This window comes from Dipodomys merriami, unplaced genomic scaffold (genome assembly GCF_024711535.1).
Source record: "Dipodomys merriami isolate MVZ:Mamm:240054 unplaced genomic scaffold, mDipMer1.0.p SCAF_5, whole genome shotgun sequence".
NCBI lineage: Eukaryota > Metazoa > Chordata > Mammalia > Rodentia > Heteromyidae > Dipodomys > Dipodomys merriami.
Genome location: NW_027206068.1, coordinates 37194483 through 37211843, shown reverse-complemented (window position 1 = coordinate 37211843; position 17361 = coordinate 37194483). Strand labels below are relative to the sequence as shown.

General features: G+C 39.8%; 1 protein-coding gene across 4 annotated transcripts in view; it reads left to right on the top strand.

Moving 5' to 3' along the window:
* Nucleotides 1-801: 801 nt before the first annotated feature.
* The window catches only part of LOC138809640 (phosphatidylcholine translocator ABCB4), a 62534-nt gene continuing 45974 nt past the window's right edge, over nucleotides 802-17361 (top strand). Inside the window, exons 1-7 of one of the 4 annotated variants that reach the window (XM_069996389.1) lie at nucleotides 802-898; nucleotides 1105-1190; nucleotides 4076-4130; nucleotides 7773-7923; nucleotides 13623-13680; nucleotides 14998-15189; nucleotides 16895-17066. In XM_069996389.1, coding sequence (XP_069852490.1) covers nucleotides 1111-1190; nucleotides 4076-4130; nucleotides 7773-7923; nucleotides 13623-13680; nucleotides 14998-15189; nucleotides 16895-17066 — 708 coding nt within the window. In that variant the 5' untranslated portion in view covers nucleotides 802-898; nucleotides 1105-1110. Of the gene's footprint in view, nucleotides 899-1104; nucleotides 1191-4075; nucleotides 4131-7772; nucleotides 7924-13622; nucleotides 13681-14997; nucleotides 15190-16894; nucleotides 17067-17361 lie in introns of those variants that run through there. The other 3 variants (XM_069996390.1, XM_069996391.1, XM_069996392.1) reach the window with 3 other exon arrangements.

The following is a 17361-nucleotide window of genomic DNA, read 5'->3' as shown; positions in this document are numbered from 1 at the left end:
CAGACCCTTCCTCTTGGGGGAGTGGGGAAGTTCATCAAAAGAGACAAGAAAACTGTATTCACATCGGTACTTGGTATAGAGACAAGTTAGCATAAAGAGAAATCTAAGAGTAAGAAGCAAGATGCCAGGTCATTGGACTCTGGTCCTGGCTGTTACTGTATTAGGTAGGACATAGGCACTCTGGGCATCTGCTTCCTCCTATGTAAAAAACAAAAACAAAAACCAGCCTTCCAAATCAGCCATCAACTAAGTCCTTTGAAGCCCTGAAGTTGTGTGTCTCCAATACCAAGGGTACCCAGTGTGGCTGGGTGGACGAGCCCGGAGTTGGCTGGTACCATGGACCAGAACGGAGGATACAGGAGGGCATGTGTGTGGGACAAGCCCAGGGCTTTCTGTCCTGCCTCTGCGAGTCCCTGGTGGTTGAGGGTCTGGAAACTGTGGCCCACGTGGGCTCGCAAAGATCACTGGGCGCGCAGGCAGTGTGACTGTGCCCAGCAGGGGCTCAGATGACCAGCCAGGCGGGACTAAGCTCACTGGCGGCCCGGGGCTGGTCGCAGGCTTATCGGCCCAGCTGGGGCGTTCGGGCCGCGGCTGGCAGTGGGCCCAGGTGGGCGGCAGCCCAGGCCGTGCGCCCCTGGCGGCGAGGGCGGCGCTCGGAGCCGCGGTGCGCTCCAGGCCGGCCTGCGGGAGCGAGCCCGGCGGGCGGGCGGGCCGGAGCTGCCCCTGCGGGTCCGGACCCTCGCCCCCGCGGTGGCGGGCGGGGGGGGGGAGGCGTCGCTGGGACCCGACGCGTTTGGGGTAGAGGGGGGGAAGGCGGGGACGAAACCCAGCGAGCAAAGTCCAGGTCTCCAGGTCGCAGCAGCAGCAGCTCTGCCCCCAGAGAGGAGCGAGGTCCGAGGTGAGGGAGGCCGCAGCGGGGGACGCCGGGGCCCGCGGGGCGTAGGGCGGCCTCAGCGGGATGTGCCCCCAGCCCTCCCCCCCGGGGTGGGCCTCAGACCTGGGCCCCGAGCTGGGGACGCCTCGGGAGGGTACGTGAGGAAATGGTGGTCCTCCCCTAAGTCCCTCGGACCGGCACTGGGACCTGAGCTTGTGGTTTCTCCCCAGGCGGAGATGGACGTAGAGGCAGCGAGGAACGGAACCGCCCGGTGCTCCAGAGCAGCGGAGGCCGACTTTGAACTGGGCAGCCTCAGGTACATCTCCGGAAGCACCTGCTTCTCCGTTACACCGGACTCGCCAGAGCCAAGTTCAGACCTGGAAAGACGTTTATGGGGGGGGGAAAGTCTGTCCATTGGATCCCGTTGCGCTTTGAGAAGCGTCTTCGGAAGGGCTTGTCTGAAATGCTGACCTTGAAGCAGAAGTGTGAAGTGGCCTCGAGTAATGTCACCCAGGCTCTGTCTTTTGTTTTGTGGTTTTGTTGTTGTGTTTGTGGTTGTTGTTGGAACATTTACAGAGAAGAGGAAGAAGCTGTCTTTAAAAGTGCTCCCTTCCCTCCCCACAGGGATCATCCTATGGCTATAGATGCTGTATAATATTCTTTGTCCCACACAACTGTCCCTTAGACAATTTTCATCACCCATCATCAAATTATTCGTTCTCACAGACATCTGCTGCTGATGGTTGTGCTTTTAACATAGAGAAGCACTCACACCTCTCCTCCAATTATTTCTCTTCCTTCTTGTTTCATCCTTTCCCTTCTCCCTCCTGTAGGCTGGTTCCTTATTTCTTCTCTCTGGGTGGTAAGGTAGGGAGGGGGAACTTGATTAGTGTCAGCACGATTCTTCCCTAACCCGTGTTTCCAAGTCAGTCATTGTTCATGAGAATGGAGGGAAACTTAGCAGCTTGCTTTGCTGGTGAGTCTCTCTCCAGGCCTGGTTCTGGCTCTGATTTTGACTCCCTGGCCCTTGTTACAGGCACATTATAGGCTTCAACACAGACAGAAGGCCCCAGTTAGTGGTGTGTGGGGGGGAGTAATGAGTCATTTTTTGTCTTTATCCTCAAATAGTTTATGAGGCTAGTATAGTTCATGCCAGGCCACCCAGAGTTGTGTCATGAGTTGTTACCCAGAGAGACAAATTTATCAGGTTCTGTAGTTGCTCCTCAAGCTGCAAGGGGCCTGATTAGTTAACTGAAAATATGCCTATCTGATGCTTAAGCTGAAGCATTCTTAATTTTTTTGGACAGTGACATTGCTCTCTTTCTTCTGAGAATCAGTGTATTTATTCCCAGAAAACATCATTATTGTCATACAGAATTGGGAGAAAAAAATGGAAGGATTGTATTATTTCTCATTTTTTAAAATGTGGCTTTCATCAGCTGGAAATTTAGGGTCAGAACCACTGGGGATCTATAAATAGATGGCATTTGCATGAACAAGGCTATTTATGTGTTGCACTGGCTGAACATTTGATGAGGGTAAAAAGGAGCTGTCCCTGCTAAAGGTGGAAGATCCTCCAGAGCCCAGGCAGGCCCTCAGAGTGGAACTCAGCCTTCTGTTGAAAAGAAGAAAAAAGCGAAAGAGGGAAGTACAGGAAGTTACAAATAACTTAGACTGTAAGTAATGAAATTAAATACAGTGAGATGAAGTTTTCAACAGTAGGCAAGGATTATACATTCAAGGAAAGCTCACTTGGGTATCTCGGCAAATAGATGGTCTGTTGTTTGCTGCAGAAACCTGTTTCTGGTTCTTTAATGTGTTTAGTGATGGGCAGTCATCTAGTCCTTGTGATAGTTATTCTACATAATTTGGGGTTGACTCTTACATTGCCAGGGACAATTGTGTGTGTGGTGTTAGCTTACTGATGGTTACGTGCTATGAGAAAAGCTCCTAGTTTTATTGAATTTCAGGTCCTACCAGTGACTGCCTTGGCAGGGGTAGAACAAATGAATCTCCAGCTTTATAGGGTCCACTAGCTGAATTTCCCCACCCCTGATTCTATTTGGATAAATATATCTTAGTTAAAAGGAATAGCTATCCTTATGAAGTTTACATTTTGTATAGAGATCAAACATGATTAATATACATGCTAACTAAGCAAACAATTGCTTGTTAGTAGGAAATCAGAAGTGTCCATCATAAGTTCTTAGCAATTTTAACTAGAGTGGTTGAGTTGGCCTATATTTTGAAGACAGTATTTGAACAAAGATTATCAAGAAATGAGAGGAGAGAGAAGAGCAGGTCTGTGAAGGGAGATCCTTTTTGGCAGGGATGACAGATAATAAAAGACCCTTTGATGGAAACATGTTTGGTGTGTTCACAAGACCACAGAAAGGCCAGTGTGGCCAGAGCACAGGAAATATGGTCAGAAGGGAATAAGGAAATGGAGCATCCAGGGTTGGAGAGGCCAAATATAAAGACTTTTTTGACTTTCACCCTGAGAAAAATGAGAATCTTTGTGATTTTAGCAGAAAAATAATGCAGGAGCTGAGTTTTTAAGTTATGGCTATTAGATGCAGATAGGCTGATGTGAGGAGACCAGACTGGTTCTGGGGATCACAAGAAAATGCAAAACTTTTTTTTTTGTCGGTTGTGGGGCTTAAACTCTGGGGCTGGGCACTGTCTCTCAGCTCTGCAGCTCAAGGCTAGTGCTCTACCACTTGAGCCACAGCACCACTTCCAGCTTTTTCTGCTTATGTAGTGCTGAGGAATCTATCCCAGGGCCTCATGCATGCAAGGCATGCACTCTACCACTGAGCTACCTTCCCAGCCACTGCAAAACATTTCTTAACAGCACTCTTCATAATTTTTAGAAAAGTAGTCTTCACTAATTTTAGATCAACCTGCATTTTTAAAAGAAAACATGATTTAATTGCCCTGGCAAGCATTGTGAATGTATTCACACTTCACCTGCTGGCAGGCTCTTTGAGGCAGGTAACCATTTCTCATCATCCATAGATCCATGTAGTACCTTGGACAGTTACCCTTGTATGGGTGGCTATCTTGTACTACTGGTTAAATTGGATACTTTTACTGATGGTGGACATCACATTTTGAATTTAAAAATATTATAGTTACCTATTAGAACTCCTTAAGTATGTGGGAACCATTTCCTAACAGTTATATATAAATATTTTACAGCAATCAAGACAGGAGAAAAACAAAGAAAGTGAATTTGATTGGACCATTAGCACTGGTAAGTTTGGATAAATCCTACTTTTCATTCAGAGTTGGGGTTTTGAATTACTAGTGAGAGGGCAAGTACAGTGATTGCTGTCCCTGCTGTCCCTTTTGGTTTCTTGAACATAATGGCCCAAGATCCCAAGATGGATGATAAAAGAGTCAGAGGGTATCTGGCTGAGACACAGGCAGAAATTAAAAATATGAAATATGAGCCAGGTGCTGGTGGCTCATGCCCCTAATCCTAGCTACTCAAGAGGATGAGATCTGAGGATCACACTTCAAAGTCAGCCTGGGCAGCAAAGTCTGTGAGACTCTTATCTCCAATGAACTAACTCAAAACACCAGAAGTAGAGTTCTGAATCAAGTGGTAGACCACTAACCTTGAGCAAAAGAAACTTAGGAACAGTACCCAGACCCTGAGTTCAAGCCCCAAGACCAACACAGGCACACACATGTGCATGTGCACATACACACACACACACGTGCATGTATGCATGTGCACATGCGCATGCATGTGCACACGCACGCGCGCGCACACACACACACACACACAATGCTCAGTGTGTTGGTTGCAATGTGGACTCTCTCCAGTTTCAGGAAACACATTCCTGCTTTGTTTCACACTTCCATGCCCCCAAATCTCCAAGTTATCTTTCAGTAAGCTTCCTTAAAGAAGATATTTTAAGATATTTTAAAATAAGAAATCTATTTTCACATTTGATTTCCAGGAAAGTTGATTAAACATAGAATATCTATCAGGAATTCTGATTCTTCTTTAGACCATTTTTCATGTTTAATTCTGGTTAATACTGGTATGTTTAATACATATTTTTGGAAGAAGTCTAATATAGTTTTATTTTCTTCTCTATTTTTTTTTGGGGGGGGGAGTACTAGGGTTTGAACTGAGAGCTTTGCACCTGGGTGTTTGTTTTTTGTTTGTTTGCTTCCTGCTTTAGCTATTTTTCAAGTAGCCTCTTTGTAAGGGCTGTCATCAGATTATGTTCCTTCTACCTAACTCTCCTGTAAAGTTGACATCACAGGTGCACACCACCTCATTGGTCTTACTGATTGAGAAGAGGTCCCACTGACTCTTTGCTCAGATTGGCCTCACACTATAATCCTCTCAATTTACCGTCAAAGTAGCTGGGATTACAGGTGTGAGTCCCACAACTGGCCTAAACTGTTTTTCATTTGTAATGTCTCCAGAGGCAGCCAAGAAAGTGTTTGTCTACTTTTGGTAAATGCAATGTGTTGCAAAGTGACAGTCTTTATTTACTATCAAATAAATTAGAATTAAGTTAGTTGAAATGCCCAACACAAAGACACCAACATATCTACTACTGCACATTTCTTAGGTCACTACAAAGCCTATATCCATTCTCTTTTTCCTTGTTTTAAATGTTCAATAGAGTAAAAGTATTTTAATTTAGTGCCATGTAAAATATACTGTTTACAAACAGTATATTATTATACAAAATTTTATTATACAAAATTTTAAAATCTTTTTCCTGTAGAAAAGATATGACTACATTTACACCATAACACAGAAATTTTCATTTACAGTTAGGTTTTAAGTTGAAATTAAATTTAATCTTCATTCTACCTATAAAGATATGTGTGCATTTATAAATATCCTGAAAGATTTCATGACAAGCTATGCAATAATAAAATTTAGAAATATATTGATTTTTTAAATCACTGAAGACACATCTAGGTTTACTGAAGATGTAGCCTTAGAAACTGATTTGATTAGTTTGCAAAACACTAAATCTGTCCTCAATATTATGTAAGGGTCACTGAAGACAGCCATACATGGCAGCCTGACTCTATGCTTAAAGCAACGGCTGATAGAACTAAGTGCTCTATCCCCCTTTCTTTGAAGCCACTAAAAATGAGCCTTGGGGACATTGTTCCCTTTTATAGCAAGTTTTGGAGTCCTTCCCCATTTTCTCTTGATTTTACCTGCTCCCTTTGTTTCATTCTCTGTCTGGCTCAGACCCTTGTCTCTTTTGGAACTCTTTTGTCAGATGTGATTGATGATGGAATTTGACCCTAGGCCCAAGGTGAACTTTTGGAACTCTTTGAGAACAATTTGCTCACATACTCAGTTTCTACCATGAACTTCCAAATTCAGACTCACCTAGGTATTGACCCAGTGTGACTCAGCTTTAACTTTCAAAGATGCCATTCCACCATCCTGACTCATTCTTCATTCTCCTGAGAACTATTGTCTCCAAAAGTGGACGATAGTGTATGTGTGTGTGTGGGGGGGGTGCGTGGGAGGAATAGGCAGAGTAAAGGATTCAAAAACTGAAAAGAAATGCAAAAACTGTGAAATGAAAGCATAAATGAAAAAAAAGATTTAGGCAGAAAGAGTCATGAGAATCAAAAATGTTGAAGAAGCAAGGCACTGGTGGCACAATCTGTCATTCTAGCTACTCAGAAGTCTAAGATCTGAGGATCAAAATTCAAAGCTAACCCCAGCAGGGAAGTTCATGAGACACTTATCTCCAATTAGCCACTAGAAAACCAGAATTGTTGCTGTGGCTTAAAGTGCTAGAACACTAGCCTTGAGTGAAAAAACTCAGAGACAGTACCCAGGTCCTGAGTTCAAGCCCCACAACTGACACAAAAACAAAAACAACAAAAAAATGTTGAGGATGCCAGGTGCTGGTGACTCATGCCTGTAACCCTAGTTACTCAGGAGGCTGCGATCTGGGAATGATGGTTCAATGCCAGCGCAGGAAGGAAAGCTTGGGACTCTTAATCTCCACTTAACCATCAAAAGAGCCAGAAGTGGATGTGTGGCTCAAGTGGCAAAACACATCTAGTCGTCTTGCTATTCTAAGCCAGTCTCCTGTCCTCCTCCATTTTTCTCTCTTGTCTTCAACATTCTACATGAGCATCCTCTCCATGACTAAGTCCTCAAAGCCCACAGGTTCCCAACAATGGCAACTTTGTTGCTCTTTACTACCAAAAGAGAATTCCTCTTCTAAAGTCAGAGTGCTGCCAGTTTTAATTCTCCCTTTGAAATACTCTGAATTCTGTGTGTGTGTGTGTGTGTGTGTGTGTGTGTGTGTGTGTGTGTGTGTGCATAAATGAGTATATTAATGTCTGCCTCTAGATGCTCTTCATTACTATGCTCAGAAATTCTGAAAGATCCAACAGTATTTCATAATGAAACCAAACCTTTATCCTTTCTTTTTTTTTGGAGGGGGGTAGTCGTGGGGGCTGAACTCTGGGCCTGGGCGCTGTCCCTCAGCTCTTCAGCTCAAGGGTAGCGCTCTACCACTTGAGCCACAGCACTACTTCCAGCTTTTTCTGCTTATGTGGTATTGAGGAATCGAACCTAAGGCCACAGGCATGCAAGGCAAGCATTCTATCACTGAGTTACCTTCCCAGCCCTTATCCTTTCTTATTATACTGAAATCATTTGCCTAAATCAAATATTAAACGTAACAAGGTTGAATTATTCACAAAAATACCAAATAGAATCGTGAAATTAATTTGTTAATGATTTATATTGGAAATATCTTTCTAATGTATTCATTTGCAAACAAATGGTGCTGACATTAGATGAAATTGCATGGTGGAAAAAGATGTTCCACTTAACAAACTAAGTTTTATTTTATTTCCTTTTTTTTTTTTTTTTTAGTTCCGATACTCTGACTGGCAAGACAAATTATTTATGTTCCTGGGCACCATCATGGCCATAGCTCATGGATCAGGTCTTCCCCTTATGATGATAGTATTTGGAGAAATGACTGATAAATTTGTTAATAATGCTGGAAATTTCTCCTTGCCAGGTAAGCAATTCTGGATTTTTCAAAATGTGATATTTATGTATCTGGGTAAAAGATTAGAAATTTATTTTTAATATTCATTATCTACTTGTTGATTGACTGTGAATGATTTTTAAATAGAACTGTAACAGTTGTAAGATGTCAAGAGAAATTTTTATTTACTCATTGAAGTGTTAGGAAATACATGTATCCTTTACAAGAATGCATATGTATGTCTGTACACAGGAAACTTAGAATAAAACAGGGAAGTCATTCTCCATGAGAACAAAGAAACTGAAAATATATTAGACAATATTTCTTAGCTATGCTCACTTGTTTCTGCATGCTAATTTTTTCTCTTGTACCTTTCTTCTATAAAAAATTACATGTGTTTTCTATTTTTTAGACATAAATTATATCTAATCAGTCAGATAGATTAGAGTTTGATACGCTGAATGGATCAGAGGAATTTCTTCTAGGACTATAATTACTGAAGTGCCAAAACAGTCTCATTAGTGATTGTCATTGTTTTCCTATTCTCAAATTGAAAGCGAAGCTTTGCATTGCTTTTGCCAAGCTTTAGGGTTCTGATTCTCCAAGACCTTGAAGCCAGAGGCTGGAGAAAACTGAGTGAAGCCTTATTGGTCCATTAGTGGTAGAACTAAATCAAACCTGATCAAGGGAAGGCAAGATTCATTGCAAAGATAACAGGACAGTGACTCATCATTCAGATAGCATTCCAAGAGTTTTAGTGCTCCCTGATTGAGAACTGCATGTTTAGTTGTCGTTGTTGGGTGATAGTAATAGCATCCTTTCATTGCATTACTATGTGCTAGGTCCTGTGTTAATCCCTATACAGACACTATTTCTTTTGATATTCGTAATAACAATCCTGTATAATAAGTGATAGTATTATTTGTGATATATAAAGAAACAAAGACTTGGAAAGAATAACTTGTTTGTAGGAAAATTTGAGGTCAATATTTAAACCCAAAATTTTCTACCATCCCAACCATGACTGTGACACACACACACACACACACACACACACACACACACACACATATATAGATAGATATATAAAGATATATAGTGTTGCATGCATGCATACACACACATATACACACACAGCCTCATGCTTTCTTTAGAAAAAAATATGTTTGAAAAGCTTTCCTGTAGGTGTCTTAAACTTTACCAGTGACTAAAACTGTAAGACAAGCACTGTACAGATGAAATTGAAATAAGACAAGATAGTTTAAAAATCATTTACTAAGTAGGGGAAAAAGAATACTTTCCTTTGTTGTCCTTTTACTTCTTAGAATATCTAGATCTACTCACTATTAATTTTCTATATATTACATATTAATTACAGATGTGCCAAGGTGATGCCCATAATGAAACACATAAAATTTGATTTATACTCAGGGTTAAAAAAACAGATTAATGGATAATAGATAAATAAAATGTGACATATATATATATATATATATATATACATATACACAATGGGCTATTATTTATCCTTTTAAAGGAAGGGAATTCTATTAAACTAGTAAAGATAAAATAAAAACTAAGTATAAAAATACAATAGTCAATAAAAGAAAATAGTACACAATTTCACTTATGTGAGTTATCTGGAGTTGGTGAATTAATAGAAACAGAAAGACAAATGCTAACTACCAGGGATTGGAGGAAGAGGGAAATGGGGAGCTGTTGCTTGAGCATAGTTTCAATTTGTCAAGATGATTCTAAGTTCAAAAGAGCTAAGTGCAAACTGCTCCTGCCTGAAACCCTACTACTTGGGAAGCTGAGATCTGGATGATTGTGGTTTCAGGCCAAGCAGTCACACTTGAAACCTCCACTCAACCGGTAGTTGGGGGCAATGGCATGCACCTATCCTCCCGGCTGGGTAAGGGGATGAGATTGGGAAGATCATAGTTCCAGGCCAGCCCAGCCAGAAAAGTTCATCCAATGGAAAGAAAGTAAGCACAGTGGCCCATGTATATCATCCCAGCCACAATGAGAAGCCTAAAATATGCTGATCATATTCCAGGCGCAAGCCTGGTGAGGAAGCAAAGCCCTGTCTCAAAAATAACTAGGCAAAAAAGAGCTAGAGGCATGGTTCAGCAGTAAAGTGTCTGCCCAGCAAGGATAAGACCCTAAGTAAAAACCCTAGTCCAGAAAAAAAAATTTTAAATACAGTTAAAATGGTAAACTTTTTGACAAATGAACTTTTATCACAACTAAGAATTTTAGCAGGACTAGTGTTGAGCTCAGGGCTTTGTGCTTGCTAGGTAGCAGTTTGGGCCCTGACACCAGACCTTTCTTACTTTTAGTTATTTTTCAAATAGGGTCTTCTATTTTTGCTGGGGAACAGCCTCAGATGGTGATCCTCTTATATATTTCTCCTTCATAGCTGGGATGACAGGTACCTGCCACTACATCCTTACGTGATTATGTGTTGAGATAGGGCCTGGCTAACTTTTGCCTGGGCTGGCATCCTACTGTGATCCTCCTGATTCTACCTCCAGAATAGCTGGGATTACAGTGTATGCCTCTATAGCCGACAAAATTTACAAATAAAAAATCAGATTAAGACAAAGCAACAAAGACCAATTTTCATGGTCCCGTTTTTGCTTTTCCAACCACTAGAATAATTCCACAACTTACTTACTTGGAGCAGCTTTTTTTCTTGTTGGTTATTATGCAATTGAATAGCTTTGAAACTGGACATATCAAGCAGGTCCTGTGTGCTATGCCCAGGGCCAAACTCAAGGTCTCCCTGGGGAACACACAAGCAGTGTTTGCTGGAGTGATAAATTCCAGAGAGTTGCCAACTCAGTCTGTGTAGTCTTCAAATTAGAAACACTCTGGTACATGATACCTGGTTCTCTATCACCACATTGCCATTAGGCCTGGAGGTCTGGAATAGGAAGCCCCTCAAATGTTGTATTTCCAATATTCATTCTTTTGTAGTTTTTGGAAATAGTATCATCATATCTCTTTGAAAACATGAAATCTTTAAGAGATACTCACTCTAAATTCAGTTAAGGTTTATTCAAACTCATGGGGGGCAGGAAAGAGAGTTGTTAATTGAGGTCCTAGCTCATCAAATAGAAGTGATTTTTACTGAGTCTGTTCTTTAGAATTGTTGGATTCTTGGGTAACTAGCTCACATAGAAGCCAAGTGAGAATGGAATGTTAGAAGGAAAGGTTTAAATTACAAGAGGATGTAGACAATGACTTTCTGTGAATACAATAAGCCCATCCTTGTCATCAGAATGAAGCTACTCCTTGACAGAGCTTTCCCTCACAATGATTCAGTTGTGCAGAAACTATTTTGTGCAAAATATTTTGTATCCAAAACCTTAAGGATAGAGTGAGAGAAAACAGTTCTGCAGAACATCAAAGAACTTGTTATCTTTTATGCCAAGTCTGTTGGCAAGTAATAATCTAGAAGATTCTGTGGGGAAATTGCCCTGCTCCAGCATGTACTTGGTATTGCCTTGTGGTTGAGGGGACAAGGTGTATTTGATCCCCAAGTTTCATTCATCTAAATAGTGCTTGAACTCCTACCACTTCATTAATCATATAGAACTCTATATGATTTTTAAAATGGTCCAATTCAGAATCAAGCAAAACAGTATTGATTTATCTCCTCATAGCTAATCCCAAATGTAGGTCCTTATTACTCACATCTCCATTCACCAAGTGTGTGAACATAGGATGTTGAATTAATCAGTCGTCCTTACTGTTCTCGTTTTTGAAAGGTAATTGTGTATAGATTATCAAATTGGTGATTTATGTAAAGTATCTACAATATAATAAATGATCAGAGGAAAACTAAGAGCTTGGAAATGAAATAAACAGTGTAAGATCAGGACCCAGAGGCCCAAAGGTAATTTAAGTTTTAAATAAATCTGGCCTATCTCCCATTGGAAGAAGATAAGGAGGTTACACTGAATTCAGAAAACATGACCCCCAGGTCATTTACACATGATAAAGCAACAAGGCAAATGGGGAAATACCAACCTTGGGTGTGTTTCATCTATAATGTTGTGTTGATATTTATCCTACCATTTCCTGAGTGTAGTACCAATAAACGGTTTCCTCTTTTTCATTTTGTGATTTTTAAACAGTGAAAACAAGTGGTTTTTAGACAAGCAGTATGTATGGTGGTTTTTAGACAAGCAGTATGTATGGTGGTTTTTAGACAAGCAGTATGTATGGTGGTCTTTGATCATAGGACACACAAGCTGGGCTGACCTTCAGCTCTGCCACCCACTAACCTTGTTACTTAGAATAAGTTTCTCTCTTCCTCAGTTTTCTCTGAGAAGCCAAAAAAGTTCCTTTCTTCTTTAAAATGAGGAAAAGTGAGAAAAGGAGTGGGTAGGGGAGGGATAAGTAAGAATGCTGAAGGAGGTGGCATTCTATTCATAAACTCCTTTGTTAAATGGCAACCCCTTTGTACAATTACTGAAAGATAATAAAAATGTTTTAACTGAGTTCTTATAAAATAGTCCTATCTTATATACATCTGAAGTGAACTCATATGTTCACATTCAGAGCAGAGCCCGGTGCGTGGTAAATTTCAATGCATTTTAGCTATGAATAAAATATAAAGTGGAGTGTGGGGCACACACCTGTAACCCCAGCACTTGAGAGACTAAATCAGGAGGATCATGACTAAGGCCAGCGTGAGTTACACAGCTAGATCCTGTCTCAAAACAAACAAGGAAATATAGCAATATTTTTTTAAATGAAAACATGAGAACTAGGAAAGGCTCTCTGACATTATCAAATTAGCTCAAATTAGTAGAAAATCTGTTCCCTTTTGTTTTAAATATATCTGAATTTAATGCTCCTAGTAAACAAGGTATAGAATGTAGAAGTGGACATTGCCCATGACCCATTGACTTCTCTTTGAGCAACTTTAATTATCTTCTCTGTCATTAATTTTTTCAATGAACATCATTTGGCCTTTCTCTTGCCTATGTTGTAAGGAAGTATATAAGAGAAAAAGGAAAACATAAAAATGTACAGATGAGTATTTGTAAAGTATTTTGAGCCACCAAAAAAAAATAATCTTAGCTTTTCCATTTCCATCATTTCTTTTTGATTTTTCTGTCCTCTGTATTTGTCACTTCCCTGCTCCTCTGCTCTTGGTCATCCCCTCTGTTCTGTTTTAGGAAGTTGCTTTACTGAAGGCCAGAGAGTGCTGGAAAGGAGAGCCTGGGAGAGCTCATTTACCTAGGCCTGCCATGTGCTCTACTTAAAACTCTTGGGTCCTGTACTTCATTAAAGTGAAAAGTGTGTGCATATGCATGAGTTTGGAGAGAGAGAGAGGAGAGAGAGAGAGAGAGAGAGAGAGAGAGAGAGAGAGAGAGGAGAGAGAGAGAGAGAGAGAGAGAGAGAGAGAGAGAGAGAATTTCCTTAGAGAAAATTATAGTATTTTTATATATTCTTTACATACATTTCTTTATTATAATTTTCAAGTAGGTATACAGAAGAGATGCAATTCAACCTATCAGTTTTTTGAGCACAATAATCGATCAGTGTCACTCCTTTTATAATTCTCCCTCATTTCTCTGAACTCTACCCATTCCGTGTATTTCTATATTTTGCTGTTTTATATATAGTTCATTATTTACACAGTTGATTCTTAAATTTTAAAGTCTGGCAATATGTCTTCAACCTTTATTTTTCTTGTTTGTTTTATCTAGTGAATTTTTCACTGTCAATGCTAAATCCAGGCAGAATTCTGGAAGAAGAAATGACTAGGTATATGAACATTTATGTGTATGTATATATGTGTGTGTGTGAGTGAATGACAAATTCTTTTTAACATTTCACTGAAAAATAATCTTGAACTATGGAGTTGTAAAAATATACATAGAACACTTGTAATCTTAGCTCATAGCCACCTCTCCTCATTTGTGTCCTAACCCTCATTTCAATAAAATTACATACATCAAGCCCTTCACTTCAGGGTGACTCTTAGGAGGTATGTAGCCATTGTGCAGTTATCAGGGTAAGTAAATCCTAAGATTTAGACTGTCATCTGTATTGTAATTTTATTATTTGAACCAACAGAGTCCTTTATGGCATTCCCTCCCCCTTCAGTCTTCCTAATAGAAGCCACAAAAGCCTGTAACATGATGTTTATATCAGTTAACTTTGCTGATTAAAATGAGGACTGTCTGCCTGTTGAATTAAACCTGAAAGGTGGCTATCTAGAAACAGTTAGGAACATTAGATTAAAAATGTGTTTGAAATAAGGAAACTCGTGGGGGAGTGTGATAGAGAGGGTGAGACTGAAAGTATCGAAACTATTTTTAAAGATAATTTTTAGTTATGTGGTTAAGTTTTCACACCAAATTGATGTGAATTCATGTATATTTTAAAATATCTTTAAGCTATAAAACATGCAGAGGTTTTGTATAAAAATATTATAGAAGCTGGTGGCTCACACCTGTAATCCTAGCTATCTGAGGATCTGAGGATCAGTGTGAAAACAGCCAACTCAGCAAAGTCTATGAGAGACTTATCTCTGATTAGGCACCAAAAAGCTGAAAGTAGAACCAGGGCTCAAGTGGTAAGAGTCCTAGCCTTGAACAAATAAGCTCAGGGACAGTTCCTAGGCCTTGAGTTCAAGTCCTAGGATAGGCACAAAAAAAGTGTGGGGAGGATTACACTGAGAACCATTTTATTGGCTCTGTTTACTCCCTTATTTTTAGTATGTGATTAGTTGTAAACTTTTTCAGGACAAGATAGGAATCTAGGATACAATTCTGTAAGACGAGTCAAATAACATATTGACATCAGTTTAACATGAACGGGCACCAATTTTTGCCATTAACCACAACAGTGTATCTACTTTCATCAAGGACAGTTCAAGTACATAGATTTGCCATCCTCGTGAGCTCACCATCTTGTCATTTATAAAGAGAACAAAGTCAAAGTGTATTTGTTACAGTGTCCTTCATAGTCTTTGTGAAGCTTATTATTATGCTGCTTAGTTTCCAATTCTGAAATAACCCTTCAGAAAGAGATGAACAAAAGATGGCATTGAAAAGAGCCTTTTCAATTATTTTCCAGGTATGCCTACTACTATTCAGGATTAGGGGCTGGAGTTCTTGTTGCTGCCTATATACAAGTTTCATTTTGGACTTTGGCAGCTGGCCGACAGATTAAGAAAATCAGGCAAAAGTTTTTTCATGCAATTCTACGACAGGAAATAAGCTGGTTTGATGTCAACAGCACCACTGAACTCAATACACGGCTAACCGAGTGAGTTACTGTTAATATCACGTTCTCATTAAGAAATGGAGCACTATGTGAACATTTGTCAAGGGAAGGAAGATTTTTTTTATTGGAACTTAGCAACTTCTTCAGAAATGGAAAATTTGTCTAAAGTTAGAGCTTCCAGTACGTAAATACAGTAAATAATGTACATTCAGTATAGTGTCATGTTTGCATGTAAATGCTCACTATTCAAAGTAATTCAAGAGGTTGGGGGCATGACTTAGTTGGTAGGGTGGGAGACAATGAGCAAAACTGTCAGGTACTGATGAGCCAGATAAAATTGTTTCCTGTGGCAGATTCAGTTTCCCACATGTCTGTTTCATTAAGGGAAGGAAGATTTTAAACATAAGAATTTTACCAGATTAAGTGTATGACATAAATTGGAGATATAACAGGAAGTTTTCCATCTCCGTTAGTCCTTTCTTTAGTTATGTATTAGGTTTGTTGGAGGACTTGTGTATAGATTTTATGCTTATTTGTTTTTCATGGAGCTTACTGCAGTGTTTGACAGGTATTAGACCTTCAATAAGATGGTTGAGGGAATTAATAAATGATTGCCTAATTACACAGAGCCTTGCCTTAGTTAAGTGTTGACACTTCTCTTAACAAATCTTTGAAGGCCTATTATATGCCAAGTATTGTTCTACAAGAGGCAGGGATGGGGGCATGGGGTAGGGGGTGGGCAGGAGAGAAAGGAAATGTCTCTGTTTTTTGGTCTTAGCAGGCCAGCAGGGGGAGATAAAATGCTAAACTTTTCCTGACAGGAAGTTCTGGCAAGAGCAGGGTAAGCAGATGAGATCAAGAAAGGAAGGAAGATCAAGGGGTTCAAAGCTTTAAAGGCCTTAGTGATGACTGAGTGTTCACTCTGAAAGAAATGGAGGTTTTGAGTTGAGAGGTCACGTTGGTCAGACTTCTATTTTCAGAGGATCACACTGGTTGCCATGAAAATAGGAGCAAGGGTAGAAGGAAGGAGCTCTTTACTATTACCTCGCTATTTAGGTTGACTACCCCTTGTCTGAAATATTTGGGACCAGAGTGTTTTCAGTTTGGGGAGGGTTTTAGATTTTGAACTATTTACATAGACTTTATCAATTGAGAACCTTCTTTCTGAAAATTTGAAATTTGTTGAGCACCAATGTAATGGTCAAAAAGATTATACATTGAGCATGATGTTGAGCTGTAATCCAAGCTTTCAGGAGGTTGAGGCACAGAGGCCAGCCTGTATTATATAACAAGAGCCCGTCTAAACACAAAACGACAGCAAACAAAACAACATCAGCAAGGAAACAAATTTTTATATTTTTGGATTAGGAATACTCGATATGCAATAGGAAATGAGACTTGCCTAATAATGTCCTCAATTATTATTGCACAGCTCTTCCTAACTCCTGCTTTTAAACAAATTGATTCATTTGTTCAAAATGTTAATGCTTCTCTAACAATATTAACTAATTTCTTAGTATCAACTTTAATAGAACTAACCTCTTAGAAACCTGAACTAATCCTGACTCTCTTCCTTTGTGCAGAATTCAGGTGGGAAAAGTATCATTCACAAGACTAAGACTCTGAAAGAGGCTTACAGAACTGTGAACATATTTTTTTTATTTGTCTGTATATTTGTTAAATATCTACTTCACCATTTTAACTGAAGACCTCCTGCCTGTAACCACTTAGGTGTGATCTTTTTTAGTGACATCTCCAAAATCAGTGAAGGAATTGGTGACAAGGTTGGAATATTCTTTCAAGCAATAGCCACGTTTTTTGCAGGATTCATAGTGGGATTCATCAGAGGATGGAAGCTTACCCTTGTGATAATGGCCATTAGCCCTCTCCTGGGGCTCTCTACAGCTGTTTGGGCAAAGGTCTGTGAAACATGAGCATTTTCATGAGGGTTAACCCACCCCATATAAAGTTCTTTTTAATATCCAGAGGGCTGGTACTTGTTCAATGCTAAATATCAGTAGAAACCAGAAATGGGTTGCTCATATGAAGGGAAATAATTTTATTGGATTCAACATGTCAGTTCTAACCTCAACTACAGAGTTTTGAGGACTTTTTGTTCATGTTTTTTAAGAGGGATTTTATATGTTATTTGTTTGGTTAGATATCTTGGCACAGTAGTTTAAATGATGCACATGGTGTGTTTTTAAGGATACA